General features: G+C 52.8%; 1 protein-coding gene and 1 pseudogene across 1 annotated transcript; one reads left to right on the top strand and one right to left on the bottom strand.

The window, feature by feature from the left end:
- Nucleotides 1-711: 711 nt before the first annotated feature.
- KRT7 (keratin 7) lies at nt 712-15,986 on the bottom strand. The gene is made up of 9 exons (XM_003906409.4): nt 15,044-15,986; nt 13,321-13,532; nt 11,117-11,177; nt 9,913-10,008; nt 7,927-8,091; nt 6,412-6,537; nt 4,017-4,237; nt 1,423-1,457; nt 712-1,042 (listed from the first exon to the last, which is right to left on the bottom strand). The coding sequence occupies exons 1-9, from the start codon at nt 15,365-15,367 to the stop codon at nt 873-875; spliced, it is 1,410 nt and encodes a 469-aa protein (XP_003906458.2). The 5' UTR covers nt 15,368-15,986; the 3' UTR covers nt 712-872.
- A 987-nt stretch (nt 15,987-16,973) lies between these two features.
- Nucleotides 16,974-23,755, top strand: part of LOC110740797 — a 31,108-nt pseudogene continuing 24,326 nt past the window's right edge.

The raw sequence follows: 23,755 nt of genomic DNA, 5'->3' as shown, positions 1-23,755 counted from the left end.
AGGCCCTGCCACAGAACACCTGCCACACTGACATATAGAGACCCCCATCAAGCCCTGACTTAACACAGATGTCCTTCCCCACTCCCATGGATCCAGAAACAAACCCAACCCTCCGTTAAGGTCCTAGGCACAGATCTGTTACGGGGGATCTAGACTCTAGGACCCTCCTCCCATGCACACACACACCTCCTCCCCCAGCCACCACCCCCACAGAATTCGAGATGCAAAGGACCTCTCCAGGGCCCCAGGGCCTGGCTGACCATGAGCCTGGCAGACCCAGCACCAGGAAGGGCTGAGGACGGCTGGCATGAAAGTTGGCTGGGCCACCCGAAACTGGGGCCTGGAGCAGCTGAACGTCTGTGACCTCCTCACAAAAAGAATGTGTTCTGGCAGCTCTGGGCATGGGGGAAGGGAGGCAAACAGCCTTTCTACCCCCTTAGCAGGACAGCCCTCCAAGGCCCAAATGCTGGCAGAGCCTGCATTTCCCCATGGCTCTTCTGAGTTCCTCAGGAGAATCTTTGGATCAGCCCCAGCCCTGGAGGCCAAGGCTCGCACTAGGTAAGCATCCTGCTCCTTAGAGCAGCACCCCATCCCACCATGTGCCTTCTCAGTCTCCTGCACAAAAGGCTTCCTAGTCAGCAGGGAAACCCTGCCTTCTCTAGTCCCGTCTTTCCCCCTGCCCAGCCTCATGAGGCCAGGATACCAGGCACGTGGATCACTCAGGCCTCAGAATGAGGGTGCTTTATTGGAAGCTATTCTGACATCACTTTCCAGACTGTCTCACGGTCTTGGGACCAGGCATGGGAGGCAGGGATGGGAATCTTCTTGTGACTGTGGGCGGTGGCTGGAGGAATGGAGTGGTGGGAGGCAGCTCAGTTGCGGGCACTCCTGCGACTGGTGGATGTGGTCCGGATTGAGTAAGCCTTCAGGGGCCCAGGACCCGCACTGCTGGAGAAGCTCAGGGCATTGCTGCCCATGGTTCCCCCGAGGGTCAGCCCAATGCCACCACCATTGCCACTGCCACCAGTGGAATTCACCACAGCTGGGAGAGAAAAGAGGAGGGCTCTCTTCAGTGTGAGGCTCCCTACCAGGGACCCCATCCCTTCACTGCACCCCACCCTCCTGTCCCAGCTGCCCCTCTCCCTCACCCCTGCCCCACCCCCATGGGCCAGCCCAGAAGGAGCATCTAACAGGGGTAGGGCTGCTCCCCAAGTGCTCCCGGCCCCACCCTGCCCTCTTGTACTGCTTCCCAGGCCATTGAGCTGGGCAGTATGTGCTCCAGGGGACCTGCCAGACCCTGCAGAAAGGAATGAGGTTCCTGGCCCCTCCAGCAGGGCCCTGGGCCAGTCTGCCATTCTCTAGACCCAGCCCCGTCTGAACAGCACAAGGGATGCTTCCCACGGGCTGCAGCCAAGGACTTACAGATATTCACGGCTCCCACTCCATCTCCGGCCAACCTAGGGGCAGAGGACAGACAGTGAGGACAGCGCTTTCCTAGCGTGGGAGGGAAGCGCTCTCAGCTCCCTATCCTTCCAGGCCCTAAGCAGGATCATTGATTTTTCCTTCTTGCCCCACACTTCCAGCCTGCCTTCAGCCTTGTAAAAGGAGCAAGGAGGCATGCAGGAAGGGAGTGTTCACCTTGGCCCTTCTGTCCACTGGCCACCTGATCCCAGGCAATGTCTTAGGGCCTCCATTTCCCACCTATGCCTTGGGCCCAACTACAGGACCAAATTCACGGGCTTGTTTGTGAGGGTTAAATCACATAATCTGTCTAAAACCCTGAGCACCTGGGATTCGGTAAATGGTAGCTGTGTATATTATTTATGTAGATGGTTGCCTTTCCTCACCATATCATAAAATCCTAAAGGTGTCTGTGGCCTATTGATACTTTTATCCCCAGTATGAGGCCTGGAGAAGTCATTGCTTAATATATGTCAACATAATTAGTGAATCATTGACTGACTGAATGGGGCTCCAGCCAGGACTAAGGAAGGAGCAGGGAGTGGGGGTGGCTTTAAGCAGCCATTGGGGCTGAAACAGGTCTTGCAGTAGAAATTAAAAATCCATTCGAGACAGCTGGCTATGTTTGTTTTGTGACTCACAGCCCCATTGTCACCAAACCCTTGGCCTTGGGGATCAGTTTGCTCCGTGGAGGCAGGGAGGACCTCACTTTAGTAGAGGGAATAAAGGGAGCCTCGCTGGCCTCTGTGGCCCCAAGCCCAGGAAGCAGGCAGAGCAAAGCCTGAGGGAAAGAGACAGGTTTGCTGAAAGCTTCCAGGGGGCTTGCTTAAAAGGCCCCTGCTTGTGCTGGGAGTTGCTGGCACTTGTGGGTGGGGAGAGGGAGCCGGGTTGCAGTCAGGCAGCAACTCTAAGAATTTCTGGTACAATGCCTAAAGAACTCAGATGGAAGAGGCCTGAATGTCCAAGGCCCCAGTGACCTGTGTGACTTTTCTCATTCTAAATAAGTGGGTGTTTTTTTGGTAACTTTGTATTCTTAAAGTAGGCCTCCCAGTTTGAATGAGTTTCTGGACCACAACTCTGATAAGTTAAGGGATAAAAGCAAGGTATCTACCTCCATATCCCCCCAGGGATGGGGGAACCGCATCCTCTCAGAGTACCTGAATCGAAGCCTGGTTATAGCAGCTCAGACTGAGATTAAGCTTTCGGAAGAGGATGTCTCTGCATGCTATGTGACCTTGGGCACACTACTGACCCATTTCTGAGCTTCAGTCCCCTCTTCTTCCCATGGGAGGAAGCCAGATCAGGTACCACTCTAAGAGTCCCCCACCTCTGACTTCTATGACGACAGAAGGCCCAGGGTATGGGTTCTAAAGAATGTGGGGGCCCTGTGCCCCATGAGAGAGGTGGAAGCAGAGAGAGGCATCTTGGCTGGAGCTCCCTGTGCCCAGATCAGCTTCTGTGTTCCCAGAGGCCTTTGGTGTTCAATTCTTCTTCCCACAAAGAAGACTGGGTGCTAACCCAGGGAGAAGGCGGGTCAGTGGCAGGGGCAAAGCCCCTTCCTCCTCCTCTCCGCCCCCTACTCATACCCTGCAGCCCTGTGTCTCCTCTCCGCCTCCCAGTGCCCAGGCCCTCGGCCCCAGCACCCCGGCCCTTGACCCGAGCACCCCTTCACTCCCCAGTCCCTTCCCTGCTGCTCCATTCATCCTCCATCATGTCTCTCTCTGGCCCCTCAGGAATAATACTCAGAAAAGAAAAAGTTCTTGTATACACTCAGCATTTTACAAATGCAAGTTACTTGTCTCTGGGGGTTTCCTTTGTGGATGTTTTCTCTCCTCCACCCTCTGCACCTCCCTGAGGGCAGAAACATGTCCTACATATTCTCTATCGCCATGGTGTCTTACAACAAGCCAAGAATGAAGAGGTTGAGTTCTAACCCAACAATACATACATGAAGGCCCAGCTGCATGGACAGAGGTGTCATGTGGTTCATGAATAATGTGCTATCAGACTCACCCATTGCAGCCTCCTCTCTGACTACAAGTGAGTCTGCAAATATCTCTGGGGACAAACGAAATTATCCCCCTCCACCACAGTCAGTTAACACCACATGATGTAGCACTTAGTTCTGTAGTGAGAAGCAGCATGGCGTCCTGCAAGATCCTTGGAGCAGGAATCAGCACACCCTGACTGTTCCCTCAATTAATGAAACTCAACCACAGTTTTCCCCTCTGGAGACTAAGGAATCAATCATCTCTGACCTGACTACCTGAATGTGTGCTGAGGATCAAATATGATAACCCTGAGAAGCCACACACACAAAGGGACTGTTATCATTTCAACCTGCCCACTGAGCTTCACACTCCATGGTCTTTCCTTCCAGAAGCTCATCTCATTGAAGGCAAAGAGGCAAGCGTCAGCTCTGTGTCCCCTGCATCCCCACACCCAGTGCCCTGCAGAGGAGGGGCACACAGGAAATGCTTGTAAATGGATGAATGTCAAGCCCCAGACCCCACGGAGCCCTAGAAGGATCCCCTTTCCAGCTTCCTTGTCCTCACCGGCTCTCCTCGCCCTCCAGCAGCTTGCGGTAGGTGGCGATCTCGATGTCCAGGGCCAGCTTCACGCTCATGAGTTCCTGGTACTCGCGCAGCTGCCGCACCATATCCTGCTTGGTCCGCTGCAGGGCAGCTTCCAGCTCCTCCTGCTTGGCACGAGCATCCTTGAGTGCCAGCTCCCCACGCTCCTCAGCCTCGGCAATGGCGGCCTCCAACTTGGCACGCTGTGGGCAGCAGTGCAGCTATAAGCCGGGGCTCACCAGTCTGCCTTCCTGCCTACCCATCCTGCAGTGAGCACCCGGGCAACTTGCTTAAGGTAGCTTCATTGGCACCACCTACTCCCCCAAGTACCAGAGAATCCCAGGGGTTAAACACATAGGTTTGGATATCCAATGCCTATGTTCCAGTTCTGGCTTTGCCACTTACTAGCTATGTGACCATGGATGAACCAACCCTGCTAAGCCAAAGTCCCCTCTTTTCTGAAAGTACAATAATCACAGTGTATGCCTCATCAGGAGATTTTGAGGATGAAATGAAATAGTATACAACATGTCCTTGGCACAATGTCTAGCACACAGCAAGTTCTTAATGAATGCTATTGTGATCATTTTTAATGAATGCTATTATGATTTTCAAACCCCTAGTCCCCCAGCCCCAGCCCCCAGCTGCAGGAGCTCTAAGACCATGGGATCTTAATTGAGTCCCCAGATGTCAGGCAGCTAAGAAAGACCAGAAACCACCTATAAAATAGGAACCAGTTGAAAGCAGGCCCAAAACAGGAGGGCCTGGAGCAGACAGACCCTCCTAGATGCCCCCAGATGCCATGAGATGCATGACTCACAGTCCCCGGGTTTGGTGAGGGATGCTCTGGTTCTAGACCTGTGCCTGCCTGGAGCAGCTGCCACTTCCTCCCTGGCCTTAGAGTACCCTCTGCTTTGGGCTCAGCCCCCATAGCCAGGAGCCTGAATAGTCCCAGGCCTCATTTTGTTTAGCTCAGAGAGCCACCATCCCTGTCCTCCGGGCAAGGACTTCTCTCCCTTCTCACTGGCCATTCTCTGTCCTCAGATCCTCTTCCCTCAGCAGAGGCAGCCTGCCTCTCTGCCAGAGACCGCATTCCCCAGGAGGCCCTCTGACGCTCTGCCCCTCAGCCGTGGCTCAGTGCCCTGCCTTGTCACACTGGTGCCCCCAGAGTTAAGGCCATCCCCACTGCCTCTGGAGACCCCTTGTAGCTCCCCCTGATGCTCCTCAGTGGTGGTAGACACCTGGCCCTAGGCCTGGATCTGCCCTGTTGTGTGAGAGGAGAACCGGATGTGGTGGAGGCTGCAGTGTTTGGGAAACCACCATTTGTTATTCTGTGCTTCCCCTCCTGGCCTGGAAGCTGGCCCACTTCATGGGGTGACTAGTGGCCCTGCCTCTGTGCCACAAGGCAGCCTCCGCCCTCCTGTAAACAGGCCCGCAGGGCTCCAAGGGGAGGACATTTCTGGGTAAATCACTCCCATATTCCCCGGACCCACAGCTCATCTGGAAATCAGCTTTCCGAAGCTTCCACATGTGTCGCCTTCCCCCTCTCTCCACTGCAGACACATGCACAGGCTGAGCTGCCCTGGCCACACCCTACTCAGCCAGGGCTGGGGCCCTTCCCCCATCAACACCTCCAACCCCAGCTTCCAGCAAAGCTCATCCTCCCAGGCAGTCTCTCATCTGAGACCCGTGCCCCTGCCATGTGCCAGGTGCTGGAAGAGAGGAGCAGTGAACCAGACAGACAGGCTGCCGATAGAGGGGCTGGGTGTTTCAGGCTGCTGTCTCTGAAAAGGGGTCTTTTCCTAAACCCCAGGGAGGAGAAAGGAACAGCCATGGACAGAGCTGGGAGAACCACATTCCAGGGGGAGGCAACGCCAAGTGCAAAGGCCCTGAAGCATGACCATGCTTGGCAAATGCAAGATACAGGAAGTAGGTTAGCATGGCCAGAGCAGAGTGAGGGGAGTCATGGAAAGTGAGGTTTGGGTGGGAAAGGGCCACGTGAGCCATTATAACGTCTTCCGCTGGCCTCTGTCCCTGCAATGAACGATGAGCTCCCAGGGACAGCGCCCTGCACCAGAACCAGGTGCAATCAGAGTGCTCAGTATCAATGTGGAACCAGTGGTGGCTTTCCTCTGGCCAGTCAGCCTGAGTCTCCCTCCACATGCTCTGTGCACATCCAGGACCCTTCTCCCATCAGCCCATGCCAGGACCTGGCCAAGAACATTCTGTCCTGGAGATCTCACAAGGGGGTCTGAAACAGTGGCACCAATTTTGGCCGGGAGAGGGGAAACCTCCTGCTCCGCATCCTGAGTGTGGCCTCAGCTGGCCACCCCTGCATGCCCCAAGGAGCAGGGGGAGCCAGGAGGGCTTGTCCCACCTGGTTCTTGATGTTGTCGATCTCAGCCTGCAGCCTCTGGATGGCCCGGTTCATCTCTGAAATCTCGTTCCGGGTATTCCGGAGGTCATCCCCATGCTTCCCAGCTTGAGCCTGGAGGGTCTCAAACTGGAAGGGCCATACAGAGAGTTATGGTAGGGAGGTGGGCAGAGAGTACAGGTAACTCATCCCTCTCCCCACCCAAGGAAGGCCCCTGCCAACTTATATTTTCAGGGAAGGACCGTCTGACTCCCATCAACCTTTGCCTGATGCCAGGAGACCAGACAGCAGTGTGAGGAAGGGATTCATTCTCCTCCCAGCCAGCCAGGGAGGACAGACAAGGCTCCGCAGGCCCATCCCCACGGACCCCAGGGCTCCTCCACTCCCACCATGCCGTTCTGCTGGAGAATCACTGAGAGTTTGAGATTCTCACCTGTTCAACACCCAGAACACCCATTTCATAGGTGAGGAGAGTGAGTCTCGGAGAAGAGAAAGCACCACCCAGGGATCACACAGCCTATCAGTGGTGGAATGAGGGCCTGAACCCAGGTCTCCTTGTTGGCATACTTGTGTTCTCGCCCATGCACCATGAATGACTCCCTATCTCCGCAGGGGCAGACCTCTCAATCCTTGCCCCAGGATCCCTTCTTCAGGAACACTGGTTCACCCCAGCACCCTCTCCTGCTACCTCAGCCCCTGCACCATCAACTGTCCTGCCACCATGGAGTAGATGCGATGATTAAGCCTCCCAGGTCTAGAGCCCTCGTATTCAGGATCTAGTCCCTGCTCTTCCATCTCCTAGCTGCATGCAGTTGCAAATTACTAAACTTCTCTGTGCCTCAATTTCCTCATCTTTAAATGGGGGTAATAGGCTGGGTGCGGTGGCTCACGCATGTAATCCCAGCATTTTGGGAGGCCGAGGCAGGTGGATCACCTGAGGTCAGGAGTTTGAGACCAGCCTGGCCAACATGGTGAAACCTCCTCTCTACTGAAAATACAAAAAAAATTACCCAGGCATGATGGCACACACCTGTAATCCCAGCTACTCAGGAGGCTGAGGCACGAGGATCACTTGAACCAGGGAGGCAGAGGCTGCAGTGATCCAAGATCACACCACTGCACTCCAGCCTGGATGACACAGCAAGACTCCATCTCAAAAAATAAAAATAAAATACATAAAATAAAATAAAACAAAATGGGGGTAATAATGATGCCTATCTAATAGGGCTGTTCTGTGGATTACATGAGTCAATAGCGGCAAAACATTTGAAAATTGCCTAGTATTGTGTAAATACTTGCCATATTTTAGCTATTATAATGATTAATCCATATCTGTTTCCTCTGCCCTGTCCTCCCATCCTGGGATTTCCTCCAGGGCAGAGCACCACAGATTTAAACCACTGGTGCCTGCCAGAACAGTGGGATCCGGGCCCTGAAGACTTGAGACAAGTTGAGGAGTAAGGGAAGCTGCCACCAAGGACCCTAGCAGGAGGAAGTATGCCTCCAGTGGCCTCACACCTTGGTCTGGTACCAGGCCTCAGCCTCAGCCCGGCTGCATTTGGCCATCTCCTCATACTGCGCCTTGACCTCAGCAATGATGCTGTCCAGGTCCAGAGAGCGACTGTTGTCCATGGACAGCACCACAGATGTGTCGGAGATCTGGGACTGCAGCTCTGTCAACTCCTGTAGAGACCAGACAGGACATCAGGACTTAGGGCAGGATCCTATGCCCACGCCCACCCTGGGATTCCCCACTCACAAACGAAAGAAAAGAGAGAATAGCCTGGAGTGGGCTGAGTCACCAGGCAGCAAGGGGGCCCAGACCCAGCATACATTAAGTTATTTCATTCTGCCCACCCTTGGCTCCCTGACAGCCCATTAGCAGTGTCTCAAACGAGAATCTGGCAGGGTTAAAGGGGATAAGGAAAGGCACAGTGTCGTGTGCTGTGCCGACTTCTCACTGTGAGGTTCTGTAGGCACACGAGCTCTATTGTGAGGGAGGCCATGGGGAATGGATGAAATTATCATATTCTACCCTGTTACAGGACACTCTGCAGTCTGTACACTGATACACACACACACACACACACACACACAGGTGTGTTTACACATAAATAAACTAAACTTTCACCATGGTACATGTGTGTTTACATATAAATAAACCATGTGATAGACACAAGAAGACCTGAGATTAGAAATGCCTGAAGCAAGCCTCAAAGAAACTTCCCCTGAAATTAACAAATGTATGGACATTTGCTCTGAGGGACTGATGGAGACTGGACGTACAGGCAAAGACTAGACTGAAGAACTGGTCTGTAATTAACCTCACAAGCTAATGATGCCCAGGCTAGCCTCTGCCAGGTGCCTGGCTGCCCAGAGACTCACACTGATGAGAGTGGAGACGTTTTTAAATCCCCTTGAAGAAAAACAGCTGGAAAGCTCGGAGGACAAGGGTGAGAGGGAGAGAATGAGAAGGGAAGGGAGGACATTAGAGTGGTGAGTTGGCAGGCAGCTACCACCCAGCCCCTCTGGGAGTAAACGCTCAGGCACTCCAGTCTCTCCTGACTTGGGCTCCCCTGCTGGCCCCACCTAGCCCACCTTTGAACCCTATCACAGCCTGGAGTCCCCTGACATCCTCCTGGTTCCTTTCAGTCCCACCCAATCCCCCTTCCTTGGAAATGCTGCAATCATCCCATGTCTCTCCAAGGTCAATCCTGATAGACTCACCCCCACCTCCTCTCGAACCCTTAGCCCATCCTGAATTCCTGAGTCCAGAAAGGATAAAGGGCAGGATAAATTCTCCCAACCCCTGATGAAGGAAATAATGTATATAATGGTCCATTTCCAAGACAAAGTGCCTTAAATTGACTTAGGTCAGCAAACTACAGAAGAAATACGATATACTAGCCCTCTACTTGAATAGCCAATGCCTGCTTGTTAGCCCCTCAGCTTCTCTTGCCCTCACCTGAACCAAAGAAGTTTAGTCTAAGATGAAGGTTTACTAGCCTGCAAAATGACTCACTTTGTCTGTTCTTATCAGCCTGCCCAGCTACTTAGGTCATAAGTCAAATACTTAAAGAGCCCTTGAGCTGACTAGGATTGCAATGCATTGTGGGCTGCAACAAAATGCAGTAAGTCAACCCTAAAAAAAAACACCTAAAGCCCCAACCCAAAAACCAATAGGCGACCTCCAGGAAGATTCTAACCCCATAGTACTCAGCCTGTGAGGAACTGAGGGAGGGACCTGTGCACTAGGGGACAAATTGCTTGTTGTGGCTGTGCTGGGCGTACCTGCCCATCAGACACCCATCTTGCAAGACTGTCATTAAAAGTCTCACTTTCGCTGTTCTCTAGGTCTGAGTCCATTCTTTGGGTTTGGACGGTTGAGTTTGTTTCTCACACTGACACATACCTGGACTGGCCCAGAGGCAGGGGGCTGGACCAAATGTCTCCCTGGTTAGAATGGGTAGGATAAGACATGTCACCCAGCCCCGTGGTCCTCACCATCTCATTGAGGGTCCTGAGGAAGTTGATCTCATCATTCAGGGCATCCACCTTGGCCTCCAGCTCCACCTTGCTCATGTAGGCAGCATCCACATCCTGGGGATTGGGGCAAGATGGGGCAGAGGGAGACCATGTCCTCAGTACGGGGAACATTTAGTAGGGGTGGGAGTAGTCCTGCCCTACCCAACCCACAGGCCAAACACTACCACCCTACCCAGAAACAGAGTTTCTCCAGCTGCCTGACACGGTCACAGCAGGAAGCTTGCCCTGCTGCCCCTCCAGACTGCATGGTGGGCATCAGCACAGGTATCCCAGAGCAGCTGAAGCCCCAAGCTAGCAGTTGACCAGTTCCTAAAGACCTAGATGGTTTCAACACTCCCCTAACTCCACCTACTAACCGTGTAACCTGGAAAAAATCACTTCAACTCTGGGAATTCAACTTTTCATCAGTCAGTAGCAGAACACAAAGTCATTCAGATTCCCAGCCCCTCTCCCAGAGATGGAAAATCTCCAGGCTATGTGTTTAATTTCCAGCATGGTAACTATGATGCAGGTGGGCCTCAAATAACACCCCAGGTGAAGATGGTGTCTGGGCCTCTTCCAGCTGCACTTTCCCGAGGTTAAACTCCTATGGACAGGCCTCACTTTTACTCATCCCTGAATCTCCAAGGGCCCAGCTCCCAGGGGCAAGTTGCACTTCTGTAGTTTGGCCTGGAACACCAACTGCTCAGTGTTTTGAAGAGAATCTTAAAAGGCATATAGACAAGACCCCTAAGATACTTCTAAGGCCTTCCAACATTGCACATCTTCAGGAACAGAGAGCTCATGCTGGCTCGAGGCAGCTCATTGCATTCATTTAGCAAACATTTCAGGCCAGCCAAGCACCACCTTTGTGATGAAAATGTTCTGGCTTGAATAGAGCACTTCCTTATTCAGCATTGAAATCTCCCTCTATAACCTCCATCCTTTGCTCTTAGTTCTAACCCCTAGAGGCCTAGAAATGAGTCACCACACACACACACACACACACACACACACACACACACACATGCACCCACAGGACAGACTGTGCAGACTTCCTCTTGGACAGCTCAGGCAGGTCTTGGCCAGAGGTCCCCATGGGCTGCTCAGGTGAGAGAACCCTGTGGTCCTTTGTCCCACATGTTTTCAGAAAACCTGCCTCCAGCCTGTCTTCCCCACTCACCTTCTTCAGCACCACAAACTCATTCTCAGCAGCTGCGCGGCGGTTAATTTCATCTTCATACCTGCAGTAGAGGAGGGCCTGGTGTTGGTGCAGCTTTGCCTCCACGCTCCCCCAGCCATATGCAGCTGTGAAATCTGCCCTGCCTCCCTTCCCCTACTCTTTAAAGACACACCTGAAAAAACAGGTGTCAGCTACAAAACCAAATTTCCCTGACTTCCACGTGGCCATTCCTAGGGCTTTGAGTCTTGGCATTGGGGATTGTTGGTGGGGCGCATAGGAAACATGTGAGTGACAGCACAGAAGCTGCATGTCCTGGGAGAAAGAAAGCAAATAATAATAGTCATATGCATGGACTATGTTCTATGGGTTGTACACATATTATGTGCTTCCTGTGCATGAGCTCATTTCATCCTCACAGCAAACCTATAACGATGGTACTCTGGTTATCAGAGAAGGGAACAGAGACACAGAGAGGCAGCGTAATCTGCCCAGGTCACTAAGCTGCTAAGTGGCACAGCCCAGACTTGAACCTGGCAGCTGACTCCAGCCATGCCCTAATCACTACTTAATCCCACCCCTCAGGGGCAAAGAAGGAGTCTGAAGGGGAGGAACCTTGTAGAATCAGGATGAGGGATACACAAAGTCGTGAAAGAATCAGGTCCCGCCTAGATGATCCAGTCCCCATCCTTCCTCCCACAGCTCCTGTCACTCTTCCTCCCAAGGAGCCTCTCCTGGCCCTTAGGAGGACCTGAGCAAACAAGGCACAGAGGAAGAGACCACACTGGCCTAATCTAATGTTTATGTTGAGACTCAAAAAAGGGTGTTGGAAACAAGAGTTCCAAGAGCTGCTGGGAGCAGTAGGGGCAACCTGGGGTGGAGAGCAGGACATCCAGGTAGGCCAAGCCCCTTCAGGAGCCCAGACTCAGGGTGGGAGGTGCCCATACTCTCAAAGTTGCACTCCCTCAAGTCCTATAGAAGCTGTAGAAATATCTGCAAGGCTTCCTGTCCACCCCTGCCTCGGCGGTGCAGAGCCAGGTCCAGAGGGTGCACAGATCAGAACTCCCTGAGTGGCTGCACACAGGGACCCTCCCTGTACCCCTTCCCTGGACCCCCTTCCAGTTCCTGTTTCAGTCCCAGCCTGGATCTCAGGCTGGCTCCACAGGAAGGTGCTCTGAGGGTTTGGGGTGGGGGGAGTATTGGGGGGGCAGCAGGTGTGCACACATGCATACACACACGTGTTAGTCCTGACAACACGGGCTGAATGGTGGCCCCAGGCCTTCCCTACTCTGCACCTGTCTGGTTCCACCTGCTATGGGACTAATCCTGTTGACTTTTGCCCTAAGGAAGTGGGGATGTGGGGGGGCACTCCACAAAGACCTTGTTTGCTCTCCTCCAGTCACAGCCAATGTACCTGCTCCTGCTTAGTCACACAGCCACAGGCAGGGGACAGAACTCACTCACTGCCCCCCTGCCCCTCAGGTGTGCCAGGGTGGGGCCGGCCTGAGCTTCAGGCTTTTGTTTCTATTCAATGAGAAAAGAGCACAGCGAGTACCTCAAAGGCCTGTCCTCAAAAGCCCCAGTCCCAGCCTTCCTGGGCCTCCTTCTGGCTCCTACCATGACCAGACCCACCCTCAGCCTCTGCAGCCCTCCCATGGCTCACGATAACCATTTTCCCTCCCTGCTTCTTTCCTTCCCAAGTTGGCTCCGTGTCCCCTCCTAGGAGTCAGGGACCTAAAATTCAAGTCCCAGCTCTCCCAGTGACCTTTGCTGTGTGAGCTCAACCAAGTCCCAAAATTTCTCTGGTCTCTAATTCCTCACCTGAACAAAAGAGAGTTGTTCTAGAATAATCTGTGAAGGTCATGCCAGTTCTGAAGCACCCCTGTCAGAAGACACTTTCTGCCCTACTCTCTCTCGGGGCCTTGGTCAGGCACCCACAGGAGACACTGCAGGTCAGGGCTGGGCTGCGACATTTCACTGGGACTGAGTCAGGGGAAAAGACCAGAATGATTTGGAAACAGCCCCCAGGGACAAAGAGGAGAGAGGAAAAGTAGGAAATGCATTGGTCAAGACTGGCCCCACAGGGAGTTATTGGACTGAGCAGTTGCATGCTGACTCCTGAAGCAGGGGGACTTGCACAGGGTCAGCTGATGAGGGTCACATTGGTCCAGGGCAGGGGTTTTCACGCGCAGCACTGGGGGCATTACTTATTCTTGAAGTCCTCCACCACATCCTGCATGCTCCGCAGCTCCGCCTCCAGGCGGCCCCCATCCACCTGCAGCGCCTCGAGCTGCCCCCGAAGGCCAGCGATCTGGGCCTCAAAGACGTCTGGGAGGCGGCTGCTCTTGGCCGACTTCTGCTCCTGCAGCAGCGTCCACTTGGTCTCCAGCAGCTTGTTCTGCTGCTCCAGAAACCGCACCTAGAAAGGGCGAGAAGGAGGAAACTCAAGAGGAGCCGGAGTGTGTCACCTACAGCGGGACTGAGGAGCATTGTCTCTAGCCACTTAGCAGAGCCATGCTCTCCCTGGCTGTTTCCCTGCCTGGGGCCTCCAGCCCTCTCCCTTTGGACTCCAAATCAAGTGTCCTACAGAGTGATCCAGGAAGCAGGTCTGCCTGGTGCACGGATGTGCCCCGTGGTTGACTCTCGACGAATGTGCTCTAGGGCCTCGCCTCCACTTCACTCCCCATCGCATTACAGGTGGTGTTCTCCACCTCCCTCTCTGAAGGGCCACCTCTTCCTGTCAATGGATCATGAGGATGACCAGGCCCAGCCCTCCCTTCGGTCTGGGACCTCTTCTCTTCCTTCCTCAGCATCCTTTCTCTCCTTCCCCTTTCTCCAGCAAGGCCTCAGGACAGTCAATCCATTGGTAAAATGACCCCAGCCTGGAGTCCACAAAGGCTCTTAAGGAGTAGCTGGTTTGACTAGGGGTGGGAGGCAATAGAAGCCTCTGCAAAACCAGCATCTCAGGGCCCCAGGCCCTGTGGACCACAGAGAGTAAGACGGCGCAGCTCAACACGTGGGGGAACCTGGGCCTGGAGCAGCTTGGGGAGGCCCCTACAAAATCTAAAAAACAGGTCTGGGTGAATGGTGAAGGAAAGGAGGACATGAGGGATGGGGGTGGTGTGGGAGTAAACTTGGTGGAAGCCTGAGGAAGCCAGAACAGCCCAGCAGGGCCAGCCCTGAGTTCCTGGTTTTGGCCGCACTCCTCCCAAACCCACCAGTCAAGTCTGCCCCTCGACCCCTCCAGAGGCCCCTTGCGTGGCGGAGTCCAACAGCCGGGAAAAATATCTCCAAAATGGCCACTTTTCGAGGCCCCTCTCTGCCACTCCCTGCCCCCAACTGGGCCGTCTTCAAGGGCAGGTGTAACCTCTCCTCCTGCCACCTAAGGGAGGCTGGAGGACCAGGCAGGTGGGGGCGGGGCGAGGCGGGAGCCTTCCTCACTGTAGCCCTAAACTCCAGCATCCGCATCCGCATCAGCATCTGAACCAGACTGGGTCTCCCCCGCTGGGAAGGGCGTGCCACCCAACTCCATTCCTGACTCCACACGGTCCCCTCTCAGGGAAAGGGTCCCAGAGAGAGAACTTCTGGCCTAGGCCTCTGGAACTCCTAGCCCGAGGCAAAACTCGTCCAGGGGACCCACAGGCCCCCAGCGAGGGCAGCCCTGCAGCACTCAGGCCCGCACCCCCGGAGGAAAGGGAGGGGCAGCTGGGCAGTTTGCTGGAAGGGAGGGCTTGGAAACCGAGGGGATAAAATAGCCACGGGGTTCATGCGGAGGAGGAAGGACCCCCAGATCGTGTCCCCAACACTGGCGGAAATTGAGAAGGGCGGCAGTGCTCCCAGCGCCTCGCCCGCGCGCAGGCAGGGCTAGTTGGGGCGGCTGCTGTGGTCTGGAGCGCGGCTCCAGGCGAGGCAAGGTCCAGTCCCGCTCACCTTGTCGATGAAGGAGGCAAACTTGTTGTTGAGGGTCTTGATCTGCTCGCGCTCCTCCTGGCGCACCCGCTGGAGGGAGGGGTCGGCGTCCAGCCGCAGCGGGGCCAGCAGGCTCTGGTTGATGGTGACCTCGCGGATGCCAGCGCCCACAGGGCCCCCATAGGCGGAGCGCACGGCCACGCGCGGCCGCGAGGCGCCCAAGCCGTAGAGGCTGCTGCTGCCAAGGCCGCCGGGACGCGCGGAGCTCAGGCGCACCTGGGCGCCGCGGCCCGAAAAGGCGGCTGAGCGCGAGGTGAATACCGGGGAGCTGAAGTGAATGGACATGGTGGCTGGGCCGGGATGGATCTAGCGGCGGGCTAGGAGGAGCGCGCACTCGCTGACCTCGGGGACACTCTGCGCCTTTTATCCGCCGGCGCAGGCGGCTGGGCTTCCACAGGTAGGGGCGGGGCTGGCCGCGGGCCACCCTTCTCTGCTGCCAGGCCCCTCCTGGGGCCGCCCTCCGCCATCTGCCCGCCCGCTCCGCCGAAGCCCAGACTTTCAATCCAAGCAGGAATGGTCCGGAGTGGGCAGGAGCGCCATCCCTAGACGGCCGCAGAGAACAGCGGGGGACCACAGTTCCAGCCCATCAGAAAAGGACTCAGTGAGGGAAGGCTTCCCGGAGGAGGATGCTTGGAGACGGGGTGAAGAACAGAGATCCCTGATGCCGGAGCAGAAAGACCCAGTGGCAAGAGACTGGGGGAAGGGGTGGGCAGAAAAGTTCCAACCCAGGAGTCAACGCCCAGACGCCCGTCCAGGCTGCTGAAGCCAGAAAGGCATTCCTTACCGCTCTCCCTCACACCGATCCAGCTCCTCCTTGAGAGATCAGCTCACTTGTTCGGGAGTCTGACCCCTCCTGGCCCAGCTAGTTTCCCTGGCTGCGTTCCCTCCTACTTCATTTCCCAAAGAAACTAGGCTGAGAGGGCCGCGACCGCACTTCTGGCTCCTCCCCTCCCCACTCCAGTAGGCATCGGAAACCCAGGGGCCTTGGGAATGATTACCCCGGACGCTCACCTCCCCGACCCTCCACTCATATTCCTGCTCATTTATTTTATGCATCCCTGTAGAGGAAGGGGACACTCGTGCGTATTTGTGACACTTTGTGGATGTGTGTACACTTCTGTGCGTACACACCTGCAGGCCTTTGGGCTCTGCTGTGCTCACACCCCCAGGCATATGCACGCGCATGTCTGAGCCTGCTTACACAGACGGGGGTCTGTGCGTGCATCCTGGGCGAGGGGGCAGCTGTGGCTACACAATGGCACACACTTGCAAGCCTGCCTGAGTGCGTGTGCTTCTATTAGCACTCAACTCTCCTCCCACTCCCCCCACCATTTTCCTATTTAAAAGTCCTCAGCTCTCATTATCTTTCTCCCATGAAGCCACCACCAAACAATTCCCAGCAGTTTCAAACCCAGTCAAGAGGGGTAAGCCTCCGGTGCTGGAACAGGGAATACCCGACAGAGCCTGAGTGCTAGCCTCACTTCCCAGTAGGGCCAATCATGCTTGCCACACCCTGTTCTCAGGCCTGGCTTCTGTCTGCCCTTAGCCCACCTCTAACCCCTCCCAATAAGCTGGCCAGATTCGTCACCTCAGACCAAGCCCTTGGGGGAGACGAGGGTGGGGATGGAATGTCCTTCCTGGTTGGCCATTTCAGTTAAAGCACAAGGACTTCCAGCGAGGCTAAAGAATGTCACCCCTTCTCAGTGATCTTAGTGGAGGCTCACCAGCCTCCCTCCCTGTCTCCCCTCCCGGCCCTAGCCTTTGGTGTTGGGTCAGCTCAGGCCAGAGACAGAGGGGTGCCCAAGCAGACCTGCTGTGGTATCAGCTGTGGAGCATGTATGTGTGCGTGAGGCGAGAGAGATTCGACCTGGAATTGTGCCTGGTTATAGCTTGAAGAACATACGGATTAGCTGGCCCTGTGATATTTGCATTCATAGGAACCTCACTGCCCTCCTTCCCCAACGCCCAAGCAGGCAAAGAGACCAATTGTTTAATTTATACACATACACACACACACACACACACACACACACACACACACACGCACACAAACTCCAACTTCCTTACCCCTCAGGGCTCATCTTCAACTCTGTTTTCACCACTGCCTCTCACACCAATGCCTGCCTTCCCACACCTCCCCCAACAAGTTCTGCCTCTGGCCCTCTCATCCATCCCCACCTCCTGCCCCCTACAGGATCTGCACTCTGGAGGCTGTGCCCACCCAGGCTAGGAGTTCCTGCATTCGCTTCTCTCCTAAAGCCTGGCTGGGAAATCTTTGTCAGGGAATCTTCGTTGCTGCCTTGAGGCCCTGGACATGTCACTGCGCTTCCCTGGGTCATGGATTTTTCACCCAAGATGAAATTCCCAGATTCCATACCTAGAGAAGGCTGGGGAGGACAACGGGAAGGAGAAAAGGTCTCTGGACTTTTCAGGTTCATATCTGGGGTTGAGGGTGGGTGACCACTTTGAGCAACATTTCCCCATTCCAGGGCCTGCCTGACATTCACCCCTTGGCCTCTCCTCCCCTCCCTGAAGAATTCCATGCCATTCCAGCCCTGGCCAGTCTCCTCCTGCCTCTCCATTCACAGGCCAGCACTAGGAGCCCACTCGGTGCCAGGTGGAGCATGCAAACATCTCCTGAAGGGCTTCCCAAAGTGCTGCCAACCCAAGAGGCTACAGATAAGATTCCTGCCCACAAGAGTTCACAGCTCAGCCATCCATCCAGCTTCTGTCTCCACCCCACCCGGCCTTTGTTGGCCTCACCAAGACCACCTTAGGAAATCCTGGGCAGAATCGTGAGGTGAGTTAATCCCACAGTCTTTCCTCGTTGGTCATCTGCCTGCCCCAGATGCAGGCTCCTGTCTCCATAGCACTCTGTCTCTCTCTCTCACACACACACACACACACACACACACACACACACACTCTGTCTTCCCACCACCCTCCTAGCTGTCCCACCTCACGCTCTAGAACCGAGCTATGATCTCAAAGCAGCCCCAGGTCATCCACATTTCCTGGCTCTGCTAAACCTGCCCTAGACACCTCTGTCCCTGCGGCCCCTGCTACTCCTTTCCCAGAGAGGAGGCATTCTGTTTGGCTCCTTGCTGCATTTAGGGAACTATTACTCATTGTCTACCCCCTAAAAACACGTCCTCTGACTCATAAAGAAAAAAAAACTAATTTTTTCATTATCTTGAAATTCAGATTGGAATGTGGTATATGTGTGAAAAAATAGAAACATCCTAAATGTCTGTCAATAGAGAAGCGATTAAATGAATTGACTAATTCATTTAATCCAGTGAATTGACCATTCACTGGAATGCTATTGGTTGAAAAGAAAATCCTTTATACACTGATTGAGTTTTTAACCTTTATATATTGATTGCACAGATCACTGTGATTCTAAAAATCCTGTGGGCTCCTGCCATCCAGCTCCACCACTCCTGCCCCTCTCCCCTGAGGCTGACCCCTGCTGGCCCCACAGCCACCTCCTGACCTGAATCCCTTCATGCTCACTGTGGACTCTGGTACCCGGGTCCTGCTTCCTCTACACCCTGAGCTCCCTCATTCTCAGTGCAAATGACCCACCCAGCATCTTACCCTTTGAGTTCCTTGAGCTCCTCAATTCTTTCACTGCATGCTTTTTCTCTTGCCTACACCTGAGGTCACACTCAAGATCCTAAACTGCAAGACCATTGATAACAACTCTCACTGTCATTGATGGATTCCTCAGGTACACCAGCACCCCAGTACCCCAGTCCTGAAGTTGGCTGTTCCGTTTTCTCCCCACTACCACCCTTCTTTCACCTTTCTTTCCAGCTTGGGCTCCCTGACCATTACCCTCATGCTCTGACCCCTGACTCTTCAGTCCCCACCTGGATAAATCTCCAGCCCTATTCAGACTAAACCTTGGACTCCTCTCCTCGAGCTCTAGCCTGCAGAGCATTAGTGGAGAAAGTCACATCCTCGAGATTGGGTGTGACCACCAATGCAGTCCCCAGCTCAGCAGCATCCACTTTGCCACTGGGCACTTCTCCCTGCCTTTGGTCAGCAGTGTCTCCTGGGCCTCCTGGTTGCTGGCCATTGACATCCTAGCATTTCCCATGTACCAGCTGAACTTTATGGGCTTGTAGAACTGGATATGCAGAAATGGTTCCCCTACTTCTTGGTAAGGTTCATTGTGATGTACAAAGAACAGAGGGCAAGCAAGAAGCGGGAGCTCTTCAGCAACCTGCAGGAGTTTGCAGACCCCTCCGGGAAGCTCTCCCTGCTGGGGGTGGGCTGTGGCACTGGAGCCAACTTCAAGTCCTACCTACCTGGGTGCAGGGTGACCTGTATTGACCCCAACCCCAACTTTGAGAAGTTTTTGATCAAGAGCATTGCAGAGAACCAACACCTGCAGTTTGAGTGCTTTGTGGTAGCTGCCGGGGAGAACATGAACCAGGTGGCCGATGGCTCTGTGGACGTGATGGTCTGCACCCTGGTGCTGTGCTCTGTGGAGAACCAGGAGCAGAGTCTCTGTGAGATGTGCAGAGTGCTGAGACCGGTGAGTGAGCTGGGGAGGTGTGCTAAGCTGGATGGAGCATCAGGCTGCATCCGGACACCTGTGAGCTCAGGCACAGCTCACACTGAGGGCAACCTTAGACAAGTCATTTTACTCATTTGTTTATTCTTTTTTTTTTTTTTTTTTTTTTTTCCTTAGACGGAGTCTCGCTCTGTCGCCCAGACTGGAGTGCAGTGGCCGGATCTCAGCTCACTGCAAGCTCCGCCTCCCAGGTTCACGCCATTCTCCTACCTTAGCCTAGCCTCCCGAGTAGCTGGGACTACAGGCGCCCGCCACCTCGCCGGGCTAGTTTTTTGTACTTTTTAGTAGAGACGGGGTTTCACCGGGTTAGCCAGGATGGTCTCGATCTCCTGACCTTGTGATTCGCCCGTCTCAGCCTCCCAAAGTGCTGGGATTACAGGCTTGAGCCACCGCGCCCGGCCTTGTTTATTCATTATTTATTCAACAGACATTTCGAGAGATTTTAAGAGTGCTGACTACGTGCAGCAACAGTTTTCCTGGAGTGGGAAAATTAGTCTCAGAGGGCTTAAATGAGTTCCGCAAAGACACATGGTTCACAAAAACGGCAGAGACACAACTAAACTGAGGCACCTTAATTTCTAGGCCGGAGACCTCACCATGCTGCTCCATTGGTGGCTTTCAACCTGGTGTCTTCTAAATCCCATCACAGAGTCCAGTTTTCTAAAAATGAGGATTACAAATCCCCTATAGTGCATGCCAGAACAGCTCCCTTCCCTAACAAATAAGAGCTTATAAGTACTCAGATATCCATCTTTATTGGCATCATATGTTATTCAGTTCTTATTCTGGGCCCTCACAAAGTCACCTACATGCCATTCTCTAGCCCTTTTCCCTAGTAACAGTCATTAGTCATTGTTTCTGGGTAGTGGGGAAAGCATACAGGGAAAGAATGTAAGAAATGAAAGAAAGGAGTTTCACCAAAGACATTGCTTATGGAACCACAGGGTATCTTTGAACACCATTTATTTTACAATGTTTCTTACTTCATTGATTATAATTATAAGGGCAATTAATCAACGCAGCCTTGTCATTAAGAAGAATTCAAAACTTAAAGAACACCGGCCCGGTGTGATGGCTCATGCCTGTAATCCCAGCACTTCGGGAGGCCAAGGCAGGCAATTGCTTGAGCTCAGGAGTTCAAGACCAGCCCGGGCAACATGGCAAAACCCTGTGTCTTCAAAATAGATCCAAGAAGAAGAAGGAGAAGGAGAAGGAGAAGAAGGAGAAGAAGGGGGAGGGGGAGGAGGAGAGTAGCTGGGCATGGTGGTGCGTGCCTGTAGTCCCAGTTACAGTTACATGGGAGGCTGAGGAGAGGGGATCTCTTGAGCCTAGAAGGCAGAAGTTGCAGCGAACCGAGATTGTGTCACTGCACTCCAGCATGGATGACAGTGTGAGACCTATTACTAATAGTTACTTTCATCTTTCAAGTTATACTTGAACCCGCATTTCACTATCATCATACCAAAAGCATAGAGTAACGTAATCCCGTCAATTTAGATCACACCTATAGCACCTTTTATTTCCCCATCCTCATCCCCACAAGCCCCTCTATCTCAAATCCTGGATTTGGTGGAAATAACCTGTCATTTTAGTTTCAAACTATTCTAAGGGTTTTTCTTCCTTGTCTTCTCTTTCAAAAACTCTTTCTAATTTATAATAGTTTAAATCACTTTATCGTCATTCATTTATTTACTACACATTCCACTAGATGTATTGGTCTCCACTGTTTCTTGTGCTATTTGTCTTCCCCTATTGTGAGTTTTAAATTGTTTTGCTCACTTGATTTTCAAATTTAAGTTTCAATTGCCTAGACTACCTTCTTGGATAGTTTCCTCAGAAATGGTTCATGGGGATAATCTTTGTATATCCGAAAATGTCTGTCTTCGCTCCTCACACTTAAATAATATTTTGGCCAAGATTCTTAGATCTGAGAACTTTCCCCAGAAATTGTAAGTATTGTTCCATGGTCCTTGATCTTCCCAAATTGCAGAAGATGCCTTCAGTGGCCTTCTGATTCTCTTTCCTCTTCAGGTAACTGATTTTGTTCTTGGTTGTTTTTACATCTGGAATTTTTAAGGATTATTTTCTTTTGAAGTTCCTTTGAAGTTCAGAAATTTCACCAGCATATGATTAGGTATGTGTCTTGTTTTTATTACTATTTCTAGGCACTCAAAGAATGCTTTTGAGGTCAATATTCAAGTCTTCTTTAGGTCAGAGAAGTTTTCTTGCCTTGTTTCTTTCTTTATTGGCCCTACTCCATTTGTTCCTTTCTCTTCTTCTGGAACAAATATTATTCAGATACAAGATCTCCTAGCCTTAGCATCACCGCTCTTCTCACTTATTATTTCCATTTCTTTATGCTTTTGTTTTGTGTTGCAACATAGTTCCTCCATTCGACCTTCTAGATGACCTCCCCCATGGCCCTGCAGTATTTATTCTACTTTTTACTTCCGCTGTTGAATTTTAAATGTAAGATTTCTTTTTAATTGCCAAAACCTTATTCTTATTTCCATATCATTTCTTAGTAATATGCTGCTGGATGCCTATGGAGGTTATATTTGGTGCTGTAGATTGTTTTAAAGTTCTATTTTCTTGACCAGGCACAGTGGCTCACGCCTGTAATCCCAGCACTTTGGGAGGCCGAGGCGGGCAGATCACCTGAGATCAGGAGTTCGAGACCAGGCTGGCCAACGTGGTGAAACCCTGTCTCTACTAAAAATACAAAAAATGAGCTGGGCATGGTGGCACATGCCTGTACTCCCAGCTACTCGGGAGGCTGAGGCATGAGAACCACTTAAACACAGGAGGCAGAGGTTAAGGTGAGCCAAGATTGCACCATTGCACTCTAGCCTGGGCGAAAACAGTGAAACTCCATCTCAGAAAACAAAAACAAACAAAAAAAGTTATATTTTCTTTGTTCCGTTGTCCTCAGTAGTAGGCACCTGTTTGATTGTTGGTTCCCTCCTTCAAGCTGGCAGCACTCTGAAGAGAGAGGAGAGCCCCCAAGTTTTCTGGCTGTTACAGGTATTAACGGATGAGGGCGCTCTTCTCCCAGCTCAGGTAAACAGAGTGAGTTCCCCTCTATAGAGGGCAGCCAGTGTCAGTAGATTTTATGGCCAGGGCTGGATCCTTCTCTTGTCCTGAGAGAGTGGATCCACCCAGCTCAAGTAACTCAGAGGATCTTGGCTCTGCTAGACAAACAAGCTTCCCCCAAGGCCTTTGGGTCCAGGGTTCTAGGAACTCAAAGCTTCTGATGGAGCTGCTTTGGGCTCTAGCAAAAGACCAAACTTCCCCATCCACCATCATTTAACTGATTAGCTTTTTATTCTATTGACTGATTATCCCAGCAGCACAATGAGGGAAGAAAAAAAAAAAAAAAGTCACCCTTCTCCACTTCAGCCACCACTTTCCAATATGCTCCAGAGATAGATAAATATTGATACGGATATATACATTTTTATCAAAGTTATACATGCTGGCCGGGCATGGTGGCTCACACCTATAATCCTAACACTTTAGGAGGCCAAGGCAGAAAGATCACTTGAGTCCAGGCGTTCAAGACCAGCCTGAGCAACATAGTGAGACCCTGTCTCTACAAAAAAAAAAAAAATTTTTTTTAAAGCAAAGTGGCATGCACCTGTAGTCCTAGCTACTCAGAAGACTGAGGTGGGAGGATCGCTTGAACCCAGGAGACAGGCTCCAGTGAGCCATGATTGTACCTTTGCACTTCAGCCTGGATAACAGAGTGAGACCTTGTTTCAAAAACAAAACAAAAAAAAATTTATACTTGTGTGATTTAAAGAAGCAAACCATTAGGCCGGGCGCGGTGGCTCAAGCCTGTAATCCCAGCACTTTGGGAGGCCGAGACGGGCGGATCACGAGGTCAGGAGATCGAGACCATCCTGGCTAACACGGTGAAACCCCGTCTCTACTAAAAAATACAAAAAACTAGCCGGGCGAGGTGGCGGGCGCCTGTAGTCCCAGCTACTCGGGAGGCTGAGGCAGGAGAATGGCGTAAACCCAGGAGGCAGAGCTTGCAGTGAGCTGAGATCCGGCCACTGCACTCCAGCCTGGGCGACAGAGCAAGA

The sequence above is a fragment of the Papio anubis genome, chromosome 9 (assembly GCF_008728515.1).
Source record: "Papio anubis isolate 15944 chromosome 9, Panubis1.0, whole genome shotgun sequence".
Taxonomy (NCBI): Eukaryota; Metazoa; Chordata; class Mammalia; order Primates; family Cercopithecidae; genus Papio; species Papio anubis.
The sequence above is the reverse complement of the archived record's forward strand: the minus strand, read 5'-3'. Positions and strand labels throughout refer to the sequence as shown.